The 19,413-nt window shown below is 50.9% G+C and overlaps 1 protein-coding gene across 2 annotated transcripts in view; it reads right to left on the bottom strand.

Annotated features, from left to right (window-relative positions):
- PPP2R2C (protein phosphatase 2 regulatory subunit Bgamma) overlaps nt 1-19,413 on the bottom strand; it is a 243,033-nt gene that overhangs the window by 207,156 nt on the left and 16,464 nt on the right. Inside the window, exon 2 of one of the 2 annotated variants that reach the window (XM_031010196.3) lies at nt 7,272-7,378. The exons of the other annotated variant lie outside the window; for it this stretch is intronic. Coding sequence (XP_030866056.1) covers nt 7,272-7,320 — 49 coding nt within the window. The 5' untranslated portion in view covers nt 7,321-7,378. The remainder of the gene's footprint in view (nt 1-7,271; nt 7,379-19,413) is intronic. 2 annotated transcript variants of the gene reach the window in all.

The raw sequence follows: 19,413 nt of genomic DNA, 5'->3' as shown, positions 1-19,413 counted from the left end.
GGAAGGGACAAAGGAGGCACAGCCCGTGAGCCCAGACTCCAAGCCCCAGGACATGATCCACGGTCCCAGCAACTCCACTTACAGAACACCAAGCCCAGGATAAGATGATAAAGAATCTCAAGACGGTGAGCGCAGAGCATCCACCCCAGTGGGCCCTTCTGAGTTCGGGGCCCTGTGTGACCACCTGGTTATGGGCTGTGAAACTGGCCGGTGTTTTCAGGCTGCTGCCTGCCCTGTACCCTCGTCCTGGGAAGTCCTCGGCCCCTGCCCGGGCAAACATCTCTTCCTCTTCCCGGCCTGCACCGCCCGCCCTGGCTCTCCGGAAGGCCAGCTTGTGCAGGGAGCTGGGGTGAAGGGTGTTGGCTCGGGCCGGAGGGCCCTTCCTGCCTGCCTGTGAACATGTCCTGAACAGGGGCTTCCAGGGCCTGTGCTCAGGCCCAGGCAAGGTGGGACAGCTGAAGGGTGGCTGCCTGAGCTGGTGAGCGCCCTGCCTCAGAATCTTCAGGATCCTGCAGACCTAGGCAAGGTCTCATGAATCATCAGAGAGCGTTCCTCCACTCGACCCAAACTGCCTGGAGCCCCAGTCACCAGATCTGACCCTGGCATCTGAGAGCCACTGTGTTCTGACAGCCAGGGAGACTCAGGAACAGATCTGGCCACCAAAGCCCAACGTATCACCCATCCTTACTGTCAGGCCTCTGAGCCCAAGCTAAGTCATCATATCCCCTGTGACCTGCACATACACATCCAGATGGCCAGTTCCTGCCTTAACTGATGACATTATCTTGTGAAATTCCTTCGCCTGGCTCATCCTGGCTCATAAAGCTCCCCCACTGAGCACCTTGTGACCCCCACTCCTGCCCGCCAGAGAACAACCCCCTTTGACTGTAATTTTCCTTTAACTACCCAAATCTTATAAAATGGCCCCACCCCATCTCCGTTTGCTGACTGTCTTTTCGGACTCAGCCGGCCTGCAACCAGGTGATTAAAAGCTTTGTTGCTCACACAAAGCCTGTTTGGTGGTCTCTTCACACGGACGCGCACGAAACTTACTTTATTTCTTGCCACCACCAGGTTCAGAGCAGCCCAGAGCTGGCCTGTTCATGTCTCCATAGGCAGATGGCTTGGCTGGGACCTCACAGGGGCAGGGAAGGGGGCAGCTGGAGGATGAGGGGCTGCTGGGCCGTAGGCCTGAACTCCTGGCAGCCTCATCGGCAGCAGAAGCAGAGGCCTAGTCAGCCAGCAAAGGCTCACGGTCAAGGAAGCGACGCAGGAGCTCCCACTTCAGGCTCTGGGCAGGGCCAGGGATTAACGCAGGGATTTCACACACGACAAAGAGCCGACTGGCCTCTCCCCTGCAGCCCTGGCCTCTCCTCTAGGCACCACCTGAGCCGCCCACCTAAGCGGCCAGGCTGGGAGCCAGCAGGGGGCTCATAGTCAATGGGTGCACACCATGAGCCAAGCTGCGTGGGCCCCGTGGAACGTATCAACCATTAGCCTCCAGACAACCCAGTGAGGTGGGTGCCAACACCTCCAGTTTGCAGATAAGAAAACTGAGGATTCTTGAAGATCAGCCCTGTGCCCCCGTGGAAGTGCTGGAAAGCCACTGGGTTGGGGTTCACATGCAGCTCCACTGACTCCAAAGCCCCTACCCCATCCCCCATCCCTCTTCCCTGGCACAGTCCTCCCAGAGGGAAAATTGGTGAGGCTGAGAGGGCCCACATCTCTCTGCCCACTAGACCGTGAGCCCTAGGTCTGCTTTGCCCACTGCTGTGGCCCCAGCCACTGACCCAGGGCTGGGTACACAGCAGGTGCTCAATAAATGTATGTGAAATGAAGAACAGTGAGAACAGTGGGTGAGGACCACTCACTTCTCTGCTTGGGAAGGCCTCCCATGACAAGGATTCCCCCAGGATGACAATGGCCAGGAGACTGGGAGGGGACAGCAGCGAATGGGAGGAGAGGCTAGAGCGCACGAGTGACGGAGCCCACTATTCCCACTGTGAGGCCACACTCAGTGCTGGGGGAAGCAGCTGGATGAGTCCCAGAGAATCATTCACCACAGCGTGTGTCTTAGGGACACAGATTCACAAACCACAAGGCACCACGCCTGCTTTACAGGAACCCCAGGAAAGCAACAAGAGTAACGTTTCTCAAGGGTTTACTCTGGGCCAGGCTCTGCCCTTAGCACCGCCCATGGAATATGACATCATAAGCCGGGGTCCCGGGTTTGGGGTTTTGAGGTACATACCGTGAAAAAGCACCCACTTGTAACTGCATCTTGAGTTCTCCTTGTTTCAGAAAAGGTCCAAGCCCATCCTAAAAACCCCACCCAGGGAGGAGAGGAGCTTATCCGCCATTTTCCATGCACGCGATGTATGTAGAGGCGTGATCCGCCACCGCGCCTGCACTGACCTTAACCCCCCATGAGATGGCTCAGCCCAGCAGCCCCGTGAAACCCTGGGATCCCCTCTGCCCGGGAGGCGCTGCTTTGGGGACCATCCCTGGTGTCCTCCTTACTTGCTGCAAGTCCTACAATCCCCTTGTTAAGCCCTCCGTGGCTGTGGTCACTGGACTGTCACCCACCACGCAATTGAACCTGCCCGCTGTGCGGGTAACAACATGACAGCAGGGTGTGACTCTGAGCCGGACTGCTGGGCTGGGACCCTGGCCCCCCACAACATGCTGTGTTTTTGGGAAACAACTTCTCTCAGCCTCAGGTTCCTCTTCTGCCAAATGGACACTGCCCCATCCCCTACCTCCTAGGCAACCATGAGATTTGTACCCACTGAACATGCAAAGCTCTCAGAACAGTGGCTGCAACCACCGTAAATGGCCATCCCAACTGAACCTCAAGGCAAAACGCAAGGTGGCTCCTGCCATCTGGCCCTTTCTACAGGCGCATAGGGTGGTTCTCCACCAGGCTGCTGTGCACCTGTCACAGTGAGGCCCCAAATGTTGACCAACAGGAGGGACACATTCCTGCTTGTTAAGTGCAGCTGCGGCATCACTGGCTCTGGGGTCTCAAAATGGGTGTGTGGAGGGGAGGAGCCCGCTCCAAGTGACAGGGACCACAGAGCCAGCTTGGCATCCCCAAGAAAGATCACCCCTCCTGGGGCCGGGAGCTGTGCCTAGTGGCACCAAAGGCAGCAAGGGCGGGTGGGGTTCCATTCACACAGTGTCACCAAGGAGGTTTCCCACCCTGAGACAGCCGGCACCGCTCTCCGGGGCAGTGTCCTTCGAGGCCTCTCAGTCCCTCGAGGAAGCACCTACCAAGTCTCATGTTCTGAGGGTGCAGATGGCAGTGAGGAGGGGCTGAGGCAGGCTGCAGGGGCCCAGGGGTGCTGTGCAGCCTCACAGAGGAAAGGACGTCAGAGCCAACCCGCGACAGCAAAGGCCATCTGTCCAGAGCAAAAGGCCGAGGTGCAGGAAGACCACCAAGTGTGCCCAAACCAAAAGGAAGCGCGTCCAGGAGAGGGTGGCTACAACCGCCAGGAAACAAGCAGTCCCTGGTAGCCCAGATAACGCCCCTCCAAGGGCCTTGAGGGAGCAAAGCGGGAATGAGCAGAATCATGTCTGGGTTTCTTTCCCGTTTTCCTTTTTTTTTTTTTTGGCTAACACTTATGGAGCACCTAAATGTCCATGTTTCACAACTTTCACCGAAAGATCCTGCAGGCTGTTTGCAGAGCAGGTGCTCTGTGAACCCCAGCTCTTCCTCAGTTGCTGTTATTATTATCATTATTAGGGGGCAAAGTTACGGTTCCAACATACGTCCACTTAAGGTAAAGCCCGGAGTCTCCCTACCTTGCCACTCAGTCCCCAGCATTCTCCAAAGAAGGCTGATGAGTGAGCTGTGGTTAAAATGGAGCAAGTGAAGAGGTTTAGGCAGCAGAGCCAGTGGCCCAGGTCCGGAGCAGGTGGCAGCTGGCAGACACCGGATGCCCCGTCCTGCACGTATTCACATGGGTCTTCCCAGCTCTCATCCCCCAAGGCTGCACGTGATAGAACCCACCCAGTATGGATTCCATTTTCTGGAGTGTAAATTATTCTTTGAGGATCCAGTGCTTTGCAAAGGGCAGGAGGCTGGCCCTGTGACATTGTCAGGAAGGTTTAGCCATCAAGGGCTGTGTCACCAGGTCACCCTCTCCCCCGTCACCACAGGTTCCCTCCAATAACACCAACTTGTCCTCTCTAACCTGAACACTCCACTTTACAGATGGCCTGGCCATGGCAAGTGCGATCTATGGTCCTCACGACTGCCTTGGTCATGATCATCATCCCCAGTCCATAGTAGGGGCCGTGAAGGCTCAGAGAGGGTGAGGGCTTTGTCCAGGGCTGCCCAGCAAAGTCAGAGCTGGAGAGGAAGCCATGTTTCCTGATGCCCAGGCCAGGGTTCTCACAGTGTTGAGCAGCCTTGACCTTGCTGGGAAATAATTCCTGCCCATCCCAGACCAGACTGGGGCACCCCCAATCCCCATTTTGGGCTAGTCCTTCCAAACACAGAAACAAAGGGGCAGAACTCATGGGCAGCAGCATCTCCAGAATCTAGCTGTCTGGGAAGGCGCAGGCTCATTTCCACTAGAAAAGGGGGATTTGCCTTCCCTTAAATGCACATTCCACTCTGCGTTTTTAAAAGGCAAAATAAAGACACTTCCCAGAAGCATTAAAAACAAGGAACAGAAATGTCCAAGGATCACACTGTCCAGCCCCTGGCTTAGAAGATGAAGCAGTGTCTGAAGGCGCCTGTTCTTCCCAAATTAACCCAGCAGCCGCCATCTGGATCACTGCAGCTGCCTCCTCCGCTGCCACCACCATCACCCACATGGCCCCCGGTCCCTGTTCCTCACATTGCCAGCCAACATTCTGAGTCAAGTCCCAAGGCAGCAGCACCGGGGGGCCAGGTATCTGTGCCCTAGCTGCAAGGGAGGCTGGGAGATGCGTCCCCAGCATTGTCTGCTCTATTCACAGAGTGGGAGGCAAGCTCAACACAGGGGGTACTGCACTTCACAGTTTACACAGCACGGCGAAGCCCACGCTCTGCCCTCAGCATGGTGCATGGAGGCAGGGGTAAGCAGGGGGATGAGAGACGGCTCTGGTCCTGCAGAATTCGGAAAGGCTGGGCTTGCAAACGTGACTTTAGAAAGCTTCCTATTTCTAAAAGGTGGATGCTATTGAAGAATTCACAATCATCCCAGGCTGTAAATGAAAGTAATCCTAAGAACACGTGCCCGAGACCCAGAAGAGAACATGGCAGGAGTAAAAACAAACAGCCCATGTCATATAAGTTGGTCACAGCCAAATCCTCTTAGGCCCATGAGCATAATCTTTGAACAGGATTCTAAACTGCAGAGCCTCCCAGCCTCCCTCAGACAAGGCTGTAAAATGAAACAGCAAAGGTCTTTCTCCAGCAGAGAAGAGAGTCCCTTCTGTAATTCCTCACAAAGACCTGTCCTCCTGCCCCAAACAAAAGGTGCCCCAGCACAGGCAGAACAACTGTGGGGTGCAAGGGCCTGGTACCCACAGCCCCGATACCAGCCATCCAGGGCCCAGCACCCCATGACCGGCACTGGGCCTAAAGAAACATACTGTTTTATGTCGTTAATGCCTAAGGCGCACAGCTGCTTAAGGCTGCCTGGGGACCGTAAGTCTGCAGTTGACATTGCCGTCCAAATGCAGGATTGCAGACCTTAAGACTCTCTGAAGATGTCGTTTGTGCCTTAAGTAAGGGTAGAAACCCAAGATGGCAGCACGTTATTTATAACTGAGCACACCAGGAAACACTCTAATGTCCAACACAGGAAACTGGTTCAATAAATGAGGATCTACCTACAGGCCCGTTGACCTGGGTGGCCGTTACAAAGCAGGCTGCTCGGTGAAAAGGTATGTGTGAACACGCCCCCAATACACGCACACATCAACATACAGCAAAACATACACATATCCCAACACAAACACATACACATCAATAAGCACACCACACAGCAACACACACACACCCCAACACACATACCCCAAACACACACACACCCCAATATACACACACCCCAACACACACATATCAACAAGCGTACACCAACACACATATCAACACACACACACCAACATACACATCAACACATACACTAACACACACACCAACATACACACACCAACACACACACATCAACACATACAACACACACCAACACATACACATATCAACAAATGCACACCAACACACATACACACACAATAAGCACACCACATAGCAAGACACACACATATCCCAACACACATACCCCAAACACATACACACCCCAACACATACACACATCAATAAACACACATCAACACACATCAACACCACACATCAATACATACACTAACACACACCAACATACACACACACCAACACACACACAACACAAACAACACACACACTAACACATACACATATCAACAAGCACACACCAACACACACACCCTAACACACATACTCCAACAGTCACACCACACATACAGCACACATACATCAATAAACACATCAATACACACACCCCAACATACATACCCCACCATACAAACACATCAACACATACAACACACACATCCTAAACACACACATCAACACATACATGAACACACACATATCAACACACACACCCCCAAAGAGATACACACCAACACACACACCCCAACACGCACAGCCCGCACACTCCCTCGGGTGCCTTCCTGCACCCCGTACTTCACAGTGACAACCCCGTCTCCACATGGCTGCCCTGGTGGATTTCTCACGGCACTCGCCCCCAGTCGGGATCTAGTTAACAGATTGACTCTGTCTGTCTGGGTCTGCTGCTCAATGTGAGCCTCAGGAGTCATTGTCCGCTTGCCGCTTGCCCACTGCTGCGACCCCAGGGGCCGGCCCAGTGCTGGCCACAGCGGGCACTCAACACTGTTGGCCCAGTGAGTAAACAATGCTCCTGGCTCCTGCCCCAGCTGCCTGACAAAGTGACCCTGCCACAGTCCACAAGGAGGTGGCGCATGAAGGGGGCCTCACCCATCGGCCTGGGAGACAGGGGCGGCAATGGGGGCTGGTGGGGTGGGGCCAGGGCCCAGGCGGCAGGAGCCGGGGTCGGGGGCCCAGGGGCCAAAGCAGGGGAGGGACCGGATCCCAGCACGGTGGGGTCGGCTTCCCGCTGTCAGGCTGGCGCTGTGTCGGGCGCCTGTGACCCACAGCCCACGTCCCCAAGCTCACCGGCGCTGCTGCCCGGCTATGAGAACGGGCTTCTTACCGGAAACTTCCATCAGCTGAGGTGGCCTCAACGTGTCCGCCTCACGCATCCTGAGAGAGGTGACTAACACAGGTCATTTCAAAAAAGGTCTTCTTTCTATTTTACTTCTATAATCAGAAAAAAAAACTAAAGTTGAGGAATCAAAGAGCCTTGGTGCATGCACGCCGCCACACACCACATGCAACGCGAGCACCGCCACCCACGGCCGCCCTGGCCGCCGCCCGGCGCAGCTCCAGCCAGCCCTGGGCCGGGGTTGGAAATGCCTCCCTCCTCCCGGCTGCAGGAGCCGCCTGAGCCTCAGCTTCCAAATCTGTGAAATGGGGACAACACACCACCTTCCCCTCGGGCTATTTTGGCCCCAAATGGGGTTACTCATCCCCATCTCCCGTCTGTCATTTGTCTTCAAACTTCACCCCGCAGCAGCTATTTCCCCACAGCCTACGAAATCCCTCACTAGGGACTCCAGATCACTCCCGCTTAAAAACATGGAACTGGAAGCCCCGCCCCACCCCGTACAGGCCCACAGCCCACTCAGGCACAGGGACAGCTTTTCCTGGCCAACTTCTGAGCCTGCGGATGAGAGCACATGGCCACTGAGGTCCCACTGTGGCTCAGCTGAACTGTCGCCACCTCCAGGAAGCCTTCCCTGATGCCCTGTGGCAGGGACAACACCCCATGCTGCAGTCCACTGAACTAATACTTACCTTGAGGTCGCTTGGCTGCCTTTATCACAGTGTTAGTCCTGCACCACCCCCACCCCTGACAGCTTCTTTCCAGCTCCTTCCATAGCATCTGACCATCATCTTTTCCCCACCTCATTCTGTGTAGCTTGAGGAAGGGATGACGGTTAGGTAAATTATCAACAGACACTGAAGGAGAGCCTCTCAGCCTCAAGGTGAAGGATAGGAACTATCAACCCGGGATTATGGAAGGAAACATCGCTGTTTCAGGGGCACACATAGTTTTATGGGTAACTTCAAAGAAGGTAAGACGTTTAGAGATGACCCTGAGTTGAACAGATTTCAACAACTAGCATGCACAGTGCACTTTCCTCACTATGTAAAGAACTCTTACAAATCAACAAGAAGACAAAGATGAAAAGCTCTGTAGAAAAGTGAGAAAAGGAGACTCACCAGTCATTCACATAAAAAGAAACACACACAAAGAAAGAAAAAGAAATAATTATTTAATCCACATAAGAAGAAAGGCAAGTGAAAAAAGGTGTGTCCACTCATCGTTTTAAAAGAATGTGAATTAAACCAGAAATGTAGCACTTTTCAAATATGACAGTGACCAAAAAAAGGCCCTGTGGCCCATACCCCACAGGAGTGTTATCAGTGGGGAAAGCCCCTCCTGTGCAGGGTGGGTGCAGTGGAGAAGGGGGCAGCTCCACAGGGGACAATTTGACAATGTGAGGCTTCTCAATGCACAGGCCCCTTGTCTGCTAGGGATTCAGGTGTAAATCTCACTCTTGTGTCAAGAACAATCATTTCCAGTGTTGTTTGTAATGGCAAGTATTGGTAAACGACATACATGGACATCAGCATGGGCCTGGGGAAATAAGACGTGGCCATCTATCAGTGGATGCTAAGCAACTGTTGAACAGGATGAGGCATTTCTATGTGTGTGTGCCAATATGGAAAGATATCAGGTCAGGTGAGGTGGCTCACACCTGTAATCCCAGCACTTTGGGAGGCTGAGGTGGGCAGATCACCTGAAGTCAGGAGCTCGAGACCAGCCTGGCCAACATGGTGAAACCCTGTCTCTATTGAAAATACAAAAATTAGCCAGGCGTGGTGGTGGGCACCTGTAGTCCCAGCTACGCGTGAGGCTGAGGCAAGAGAATCACTTGAACCCAGGAGGCGGAGGTCACAGTGAGCCGAGATCGCTGCACTGCACTCCAGTCTGGGCGACGGAGCGAGACTCCATCTCAAAAAAAAAAAGGAAGAATGACATCAAACGGGAAAAAATCAAGGTGCATAGCATGGAGGTCTAAAAACAAAGGACACACACATAAATGCTCATCAGCGCAGAGAAATGTCTGGAGGATGCACAGGCAATTACGTGGGGAATGGCTCCGGGGTTGAAGGGAAAGGAGAGTGTGCCTTTCAGTTCACCTCTTCTGTTTGGTTCAAACATTGATTTTTACACACCTTCTAAAACTTTGTTTTTAGTGGCATGGCAATTTACAGATTAACCCTTTCCATAAATATTATTCAGCCTGAAAAAAAGAATAAAATTCTGACACATGCTACAATGTAGACGAACTTGAAGATTTTTTTTTTTTTTTTTTTTTTTGGAGATGGAGTCTTGCTCTTTCACCCAGGCTGGAGTGCAGTGGTGCCATCTCCGCTCACTGTAAGCCCCGCCTCCCAGGTTCACACCATTCTCCTGCCTCAGCCTTCTGAGTAGCTGGAACTACAGGTGCCTGCCACCACTCCTGGCTAATTTTTTGTATTTTTAGAAGACACAGGGTTTCACTGTGTTAGCCAGGATGGTCTCGGTCTCCTGACCTCGTGATCCACCTGCCTCGGCCTCCCAAAGTGCTGGGATTACAGGTGTGAGCCACCACGCCCGGCCAAAGATATTATGCTAAATAAAATAAACCAGTCGCAAAAGGACAAATACTGTGTGATTCCACTTATATGAAGTCCTGGAGGAGTCAAATTCATAGAGACAGGAAGCAGAATAGGGGTTACCAGGGCTGCGGTTATGGAGAGTTGGTGTTAATGGGTACAAAGAAAAAGCTCCGGCGATGGGGCGTGGAGATGGTTGCACGACAATGGGAATGTACCGGATGCTACTGAATTAGACACTGAAAATGCTTAAAATGATTAGTTTTATGTTATGTATATGTTACCACATTAAAAACAATCCAAAAAAAAAGTTCTGCATTCATCATTCCATTTAATCTTCCCAACGGCCCACTGAGGCGGGCACCCCTACAAGTTGAATGACTTGTCTCAGGTCCCACAGCTGGGGCGTCAGATTTGGGAATCAAACCCAGATTCCCCTCTTCCTGGCTCTTTACCCCACCCCACGGATGCTTCCTCGGGGTACAGATATCGGCATGGAGAGGTGCCCGCCGCCCATCTGCCAAGTTCCACCGACACACAGGTGCATTGAGCCAAGTTCATCGCCCCCGGCGACGCAAGCGTTTCAGAGCAAAACGGAAACATAAAAGGATGATTTAACAATCTGTGTTGATGGTGCTGAACACACCCAATGGTGGGAAGGGAACAAAATCCCCTGCTATTTTCACTAGGCAAAGGAAAATGAGATGAGGTCATGTCATCTTCCAAACGCCAATAACACGGCAAATGAAATTATACAATAAAACCTCAAGTCATCCACCGTGGCAGCAGATGTTCCCTTGGCCAAAGGGGCTCGGGGTTCAGGCTTGGAGCGGTTGCACCACCCACACCACGTGCTACGTTCACAAAAGAGCTGGCCGCCAATGCAGTCTGTCCCTCTAACTTGTTCTCGTTACAAAGGCAGCAGACGCGTGGAGCTGGCCGCTCCCCCGCGCCGTAATGAAATGTCCTCCCGGCCCTGCTGCTTGAGCTACTCATGGGCGGGCACCTTGTCGGTGTATCACTGCTGTTTCCCAGTACCTGCTCAGAACAGGTGCTCCACAAATATCGAGCCCGTTACACAGTGAGTGATTTATTATACAGCTCAAACCTGCTTCTGACTTTCCACCAGGAAGGGCTAGATTGCTTCCCCCTAAAATCTGCATGCTGCAGTCTTCACCCCTAGAACCTCAGGATGTGATCTTATTTGGAAATAGGGTAGTTGCAGATGAAATGCACTGAGATGGCGTCATTAAGCTGAGTCCCTAATCCAGTATGCTGATGTCCTTCCAAAAAAAAAAAAAAAGAGGGCGGAAATTTGGACACACAGACACACACACATAGGGAGAGTGCCGTGTGAGGATGGAGGTGGAAGTTGGGATGAGGCTTCCACAAGCCAGGGAGTGGCACAGGTTGTGGGCAAAACACCAGAAGCCAGGAGAAGAGGCTGGGACAGATTCCCCCCATAACTCTCAGAGGGCACCAGCCCTGCCCACACTGTGACCTTGGACTTCTAGCCTCCAGAACTGGGGACAATACATTTCTGTTGTCTTAAACCAGCCAGTCTGTGGACTTTGCTCTGGCGGCCACAGGGCACTCACACATGTACTATGTCGCGCTTCACCGGTCTCTCTCCCAAGTCTAGTGTAACTTCCAGACTATTTCAATGACTGAGCTTTATAATATGTTGTAACATCACAGAGGACGATTCCTGCCACTGCTTTCCTTCTCCCCTTCAAAAAATAAAGGATAAAAAATCTACCATTCTGAAAGTTCTTCTCAAGCCCAGACTACAGAAGCGCCTGCCGACCAGGCAGTGGTCAAGGGTGACAAGTGCGTGGGGAAATGGAAGAATCAGATCTGGGGTTTGCTGAGTGTCCCTGCAGGCGGAAGCTGCGCTAGGCATTCCTGATTACCCTCGCTCAGCCTCACCACAACCTTGCGGGCGATACAGGAGTCTCCCCATTTGACAAGTGAGGCCCCTGAGGCACAGAAACTAGATCTCCCCAAGGCTGTGCAGCTGTCTGGGTAGAGGGGTCTGGGTCCTAACCACCACACCACCCTATTCCACTAGAGAAGGCAGAAACTGGCCATGTGGCCACCTGCCCCAGGCCCGTGGGGACCCCGCAGATAGCCCTGCCCTGCTCTGTCGCCTGGCTCCAATGACACCAAGCTTCTCACTTTAAAGCATATGCAGTCTTTAATCACAGCTTTATTGAGGCATAAGCCATATACCATACACTTTACTTTTATAAAGTGTACAATTCAGTAGTTTTAGTATATTCTCAGAGCTGTGCAGCCCTCACCATGATTTACTTTTAAAACATTTCATCACCCCAAAAAGAAACCACATGTTCATTAATGGTCATTCCCCAAGCCCCTAGCCCCTGGTAACCACTAATCTGCTTTTTGTCTCTGTGAATTTTCTGATTATGAACATCTCCTATAAATGGAATCATACACTATGTGGTCTTTTGTGTCTGGCTTCTTTCACTTAACATGATCTTAACATGATGTGTTCAAGGTTCATTGATGTTGTAGCGTGTGGCAGGGCTTCCTTCCTTTTTAGGGCTGTATAATACTCCACTGTATGGATAAACCATATTTTGTTTACCCATTCATCAGTTGATGGACATTTGGGTTGTTTTCACTTTTGGCTACTATGAATAGTGCCACTATGAACATTCATGGGCACCTTTTTGTATGGATGGATGTCTTCAATTCTCTTTGGTAGACGCCTAGGAGTAGAATTGCTGGGTCATGAGATAAATCTACGTTTAACCTTTTGAGGAACTGCCAAACTACTTTCCAAAGTGGCTACACCATTTCACGTTCCCACCACAGTGCATAAGGGCTCCACACACGTGGTTTCTGCATGAAGATGGGTGTGCTCAGAATGGTCTTTCCTTGTGCATCAGGGAGAGACTGATGGGGATACATGGGAAGAAAGCAAAAATCTCCATTTGGGCTTCCCAGCCTGTATCAGTTAGGAGCTGTGTTAGAAAGCTAGGAAGAAATGTAGGGTTTTTCTCTTTTATAAAATAAAGCCAGAGGCCAGCAATCCAGCACTGGAGCAGAACTCTGTGTTATGGTTAAGGCTCCAGATCCCTTCTGTTTATCTGCTTCTCCATCCTTAGCATATGGTGTCCTCAAGTCACTTCTTGATTACAAAATGGCTGCCACTGCTCCAGCCATCACATTCCAGACAAGAAGAAAACAAGGGAAAGGGCAGGGGCCAGCTGAGTCATTCTCTGTGGAGGATCTTTCCCAAAAGCCCCACCCATGATCTCAGCTTATGTCCCATTGGTTAGAACAGGGTCCCATGACCACCTCTGCTGAATTACAGACCTGGGAATATGAATTTCAGATGGGCACACAGCCCCCTGATTTAAGTCAGGGCTGTTAGCCAGAAATCCAGGAAGAATGGATATTGGGAAGACATCCAGCACTGTCCTATCCTCCATTCTCCAGAGTAGCTGCCACCTGAGGGTTGCAGCATTTGGGAGTTACTGGAATGCAGGTCAAGATTAATTAATTAATTAATTAATATCTGTTTCTCTCTGCCTGCTGTCCATCACGTAGGTTCCCTGTCACACAGGAGCGCTGGAGTGGAGGTGGACAGAGTGGTCAGATCCTCAAAAACCCTGCCCTGACCAGACCAGACCCTCGCAGGGGACCATGAGTTGTTTCGTTTGTTTGTTTGTTTGGTGAGACAGAGTCCCACTCTGTCACCCAGGCTGGAGTGCAGTGGCGCGATCTCAGCTCACTGCAACCTCTGCCTCCCAGGTCAAGCAATGCTCGTGCCTCAGCCTCCAGAGTAGCTGGGATTACAGACACCTGCCATCATGCTCAGCTAATTTTTGTATTTTTAGTAGAGTTGGCCAGGCTGGTCTCAAACTCCTAGCCTCAAGTGATCCACCCACCTTGGCCTCCCAAAGGGCTGGGATTACAGGCGTGAGCCACTGTGCCCAGCCATGTGAGTCATTTTCTAACTTTAAAAAACGAGAGGAGGGGAACCAAGTGGAATCCCTGAGAAGGCAGGAAATTGCTGACTGAGCTACTGATTCCCTCGCTGCATAGGTTCCGTCATCTAACAAATATTTCTCGAAGACCTAGCATGGGCTAAGCTGCCAAGTACTTTAAGGGATTCATGACAAATTCCTGTCCTTTATCCAGGAGCTAAGTCAAATGCACTCGTGATCACAATAAAAGACCACAGTACCCTCCAAAAGGGACAGTGACATTCTACAGAGCTTAGGGAGCAGTGCGCTCACTTCCAGCCACCATGTGAACAAACTGAAGCCCGGAGAGGTCCTGTGACTGTCCCTTGTCGCCCAACAATAACCCCTGGAGATCTGCACTAAACAAGGCATGCCGCAGACAGAGGCCACACTGGAGGCAGAAGCCAGTCCTATGCCTAGCGGATGCTCCCCCAAACCTCATGATCATCTTCAAAAAGATTAACAAAGTAAACAAACCTCCAGCAACATTAGCTAAGGAAGAATGAATTTGACAGGACAGAACACATTACAGAGATTTAAAAGATAATGCGAGAATGGTTGGGCGCGGTGGCTCACGCCCGTATCCCAGCACTTTGGGAGGCCAACGTGGGCGAATCACCTGAAGTCAGGAGTTCGAGACCAGCCTGACCAACATGACGAAACCCTGTCTCTACTAAAGATACAAAAAATTAGCCAGGCATGGTGGCATGGTGGCAGGCACCTGTAATCCCAGCTACTAGGGAGGCTGAGGCAGGGAGAATTGCTTGAACCTGGGAGGCAAAGGTTGCAGTGAGCCAAGATCACATCACTGAACTCCCCTTGGGTGACAGAGCAAGACTCTGTCTCAAAAAAAAAAAAAGAAAAAGAAAAAGAAAAAAAGATCATGCTAGATTACTGTGAAAACTTAGAAGAAACAGATAAATTTCTAGAAAAATACAGCTCACTAACACTGACACGAGAAGAAATAGAAAACCAGACTTTGTGCTTCCACTGTAAAGTTTAAGTGAAAAAGCCACAACCTTAGATATTTGCAACCCATTTGAACTCAGGATTCATGTGCAGAATATATTAGAAGGACAAAAATGTTGTAATCAATTTTTGGAAGACAACCCAACAGGAAAAAAAGCAGGGAGGCCTGCGTTTCAAAGAACAGAAACATGTTTGGCCAACAGAGTGGACTCAGAGAGGGGCCACCCAGACGCCCCGCAAGGAGGGATCTTTGCCGCAGCAGGCGGGGTGCTGTCAGGAGACACCTGCAGGGTGGATCGCCTCCTGTGACTGGGCAAGCGTGAAGAAGCAGCCATCTGGGCCCAAGGCAGGACGGCATGGATGCACCACCGCAGCCCCTGAGCTCCTCACAGTCAGCCACAGCTGTCACTGGACTACAACTCAGCTCAGCTCTCCCTCTGCCCAATCCTGCTGCCTTCCCTCATCAATCAGGCATGGACCCCAAGAGCACGTCCTAATTGACATCCCACACACTGAATTCCATCCAGCTCAGCCTCTGCCTCCTATGGGCCAACCAGGGCAGCCAATGAACATGGTCACCAAAAAAAAATGGCAATGGTTAAAAAAACAACAACAAATACCAGGCCAGGCGTGGTGGTTCATGCCTGTAATCCCAGCACTTTGGGAGGCCAAGGTGGGCAGATCATGAGGTCAGGAGTTCGAGACCAGCCTGACCAACCTGGCCAAACCCCGTCTCTACTAAAAATACAAAAATTAGCTGGCCTCTCCCCTGATGTCAGCTGCTAGAAGGACAGCTGGCCAAGGGACCCCTGAGAACCATGCTTAACCAAGCGGCTGACATGGAGACGGAGAAGCAGCTAGGGGCCACCCAGCTTGTCACATAAAGCGTGAGCGCGGAGTGCCAGGAAACAGGCTCCCTTGCCCTGCCCATCCTGCTACCTATGACCTCACATCCCAGGCCTGGACATCCAGTTGCCACCTCATGACCATGAGCAAGAAACCCACACCTAAGATACAGCCCCAAGCAGTATTGGGGGTGGTAAAGCCGAGCATGTTTCTTTTACGTGGGTCTGCTCTCCGTAACACCGTGAGGAATCTCATCTCTGACTTTCGGCGCCCGAGCTGAGCTGTCAACACAGCAGCCTTCACTCATCCAAGGATCTGCCTTCCATGAAAGACCCTCAAGTCCCCAGAGTGGACTGCCCACAAGGAGGGAAAAAAGAAGCCCAGTGTCCCCCAACCCAACCATCCTCACCCTGGCCCCATTTGTTTACTGAAGGACAAGAACCAGACTCAAAGAAAGAGGGTCTGGTCCAAGGCTGAGCTTGGAAGAGCAGAAAGACAGTGGAGCCTGGTTCCTGTTGGCCTCACCCAGCCAAGCCATGAGCTCTGGACGGCAGACCCCTTGCCTTTTACGGTGAAAATGTTTTTGCAGCCCTATCTCTTTCAGTTCCAGCTACCGGAAGTCCCTCTAGTCAATTTTCCTTCTACTTGTAGATGAATGCTTTCCTGGTTTATTATCATTATTATTTTTATTTTTAGAGACAGGGTCTTGCTCTGTTGCCCAGGTTGGAGTGCAGTGGCATGATCATGGCTCACCGCAGCCCCAAACTCCTGGGCTCAAGTGATCCTCCCAACTCAGCCTCCTGAGTAGCTGGGATTAGAGGTGTGGGCCACCATGCCCAGCTAATTTTTGTTTAAGAGACGGGATCTCACTATGTTGCCCAGGCTGGTCTCTAACTCCTGGCCTCAAGTGATCCTCCTGCCTCAGCCTCCCAACGTGCTGGGATTACAAGAATAAGCCAGCACACCCGGCTCCAAAAGCATTCCTGAATTGTATGTGATTATTTGCACAAAGTGTCCCCCTGTGCTCGGGCAGAAAAGGAGGAAGCGTAAGCAAGAGTCTTCCTCTTGAAATAAAAACTGCTGGCCAGCTAACACCCTTCTCCCTGTGCTCTGCAAGTGTGGATGCCCCAAAGAAGCAAATTAGCACAAACTCCCAGAAGCAAACCAATGCTACAATTGGAAAACAACGTCCCTGTCACTGCACATTGAGGTTGATTCCAGGTTTATTTTGTGTTGCTCCTACTGTCAAATAATTCTTCAGTGAATTTAGGCAGAAGGAGATTTCTTAAATTTTTTTTATAATTTCCTCAGGATAAATCCCCAAGAGTGTAAATGCAGTGTCAGGAAGGATGACGACTTTTTCCAGTGCCTGCTGCCTAATGCCAGGCCTGTTCTCAAAGGGGTCCCCACAGCCTGGGGCTCTCCCGGGCTCACCCTCACCATACTAGCACCAGGAGATACGTTATTAATCAAAGAACATAGGTCTGAAAAAGTCAGGCCTATTGCCTCCTCCAGACATTTTCGAAAAGCTCACATAGTTTTTAGGGATTTGTTAAAAATTCATTTCAGAAGTTCTACCAACGCACCAGTATTTCAACAACTGCCTAAGTAAACAACAAAATGACTGAAATCGTGTTATAATTTATCATAGTAGCAGTGGAGCTCAAAATCAATAAGTTAATTTACCTCCACTAACAAGGTGCTTTAGAGTCACAAGTGAGTACAAAATCAAATGCCTAAAAGGTGCAGGCCATGAGGGACCAGGCATGCCGGAACACTAATCACCAAAAATTACTGTCTTAAGTCTCAGGTGTAATAAAGCCAGGCATGTTTCTTTTACATAAGTCTCTTTTCCATGATACCCATGAGGCTCAAGGCAGAGAACCAGACACCAAGGAAGAGGCTCTGGGCCAAGGGCCTGGTTCCCATCCCAGCTCAGACATGAAGGCACTCAGCCATTCTGAACCAGTGGCTGCACCTCTCTGACATCAGTTTCTCCTATAGAATCTCTGAGCAACCCTCTTCTTCTAAGAATCCCCAATTCCCTGCCTGACTCTTGTTAGCTGGGGCACCTCGGGTGGGCAGTTTCATTCTTCAGGGCCTCAGTTTCTTCAGCTGTAAGGTAAACACAGTAAGGCAACGTTTGCTTCTCTCTTAGGGCCATCACATGGATTCAAGCAAGATATTGTAGCAAAATCAGTATTTCGCTGACCAACATCTACTGTTGATTTAGCTACAAAGGGTTGTGGGAATAGAGGTAGAAAGCTATGGAAGGCAATGCCCCAGCACCACAGTTCCCTGGGTGCGGGGTGGGGGGGTTGCGTGGGGCAGTTCCCAGAGAAGCATGAAGAGATGGAGTTATTGGGACCCACAAAGCACAGAATCAACACGTGGCTAAACGAGAAGGACCCTGAGAATGATAATAGCAGCTGTCGCTGACTTAGCATCAATGGTGCACTGGCCACTGTATTCAGAGCTTTGGAGACATATCCATGGGAACTCTGCAAGGTCAGGTTTATGGTCAGGATCTTCCATAAGAGGAAGGCAAAAGGTTTCAAGTGTGGCTGCAGTACAGCCAGAGTCAAACCGGTGATCACGGGCAAGGCAGGGTTGAGTTGGACATCACATCTCCTGACTTCACACCTGGGAGGGGGTGCACTGGAGGGGCCCCTGACACACAGCATGTGCTTTAAAAAAAGTATTAGTAGTGGTAATAGCAATAGGAATAATAGTTTCTTGAGATTACTAAAATCTGCAGCATCTCATTAATCCTCACAATAACTTCTTAAAGGAGCCGTGGTTATCATTCCCATTTAACAGATGAGAAAAATCAAGGCTCAGGGATGTGCAGTGACTAGCCTAGGGCCACACAGCTGGTGAGTGGTAGATTCTGACAAAGCCTTCTCAGGCCTGCACCCTTCACTAAGCATCTCAGCCGTCCCTTCTCTTTCCAACCTCAGGGATGCAAAGGGGACCACATATTGGGAATATAAAACAGTATATTTCTTAGACCCAAAGGTGTGTTTGTTTTCAAAGGAACAGAAAACAGGGCTGAAGCCCTCAGGAGCTCCCGGGCCCATCATGCGCTCCACCCGCTTTCAGAATTTCAGCACCAAGAACAGCGACAGACTTAAATCATGGCGCCCTCTGGTGGTCCTTATGAGAAAGGGCAGGCCGTGAAGCGGGGGCTCTGCCGAGGGTCAGCCCGGAATTTTTGGAAAAGGGTGGGGACAAAAGATGGAAGAGGGGAGAAAAGGAAAGAGGGGAGGAAAGAGAGACGGGAAGAAGAGCAACAGCTAATGGCCCCCAAGCACAGGTAGCAGACAGCCTCTAAATGCTCCCAGCGGCTCACATTCACCTGATAACCTGGGGTTGGGGGAGCATTTGGGGGAAACTTGTACAAGCCAGACCTCGGCCTATGAAAACATTTACTCATCTTCAAAACATGCAGTCACTCAGATTCGGCGATTATCAAGATTTTGTCACACTTGCTTCATCTCTCCCTTTTTTTTCTCTTGCCTATTTTTTCTCCACTGGAGATTTTAAAGTAAAATCACGCCCTTACACTTCAGCATGCATCTCTAAAAATATGGGCACTTCCTTACATAACCAAAATGCCATTATCACACCTAACAAAGCAACAATAGCTTCTTGGAATCATCTAGTAGAGTCCCTAATCTAACTTTCCTGAGTGTCTCGGTGAAACCATAAGAAGGGATGATAAGGAAGCTAACCAAGGAAATAGCAGATTCT

Source organism: Gorilla gorilla, chromosome 3 (genome assembly GCF_029281585.2).
Source record: "Gorilla gorilla gorilla isolate KB3781 chromosome 3, NHGRI_mGorGor1-v2.1_pri, whole genome shotgun sequence".
NCBI classification, from domain to species: Eukaryota; Metazoa; Chordata; class Mammalia; order Primates; family Hominidae; genus Gorilla; species Gorilla gorilla.
This window is presented reverse-complemented; position numbering and strand designations above follow the sequence as displayed.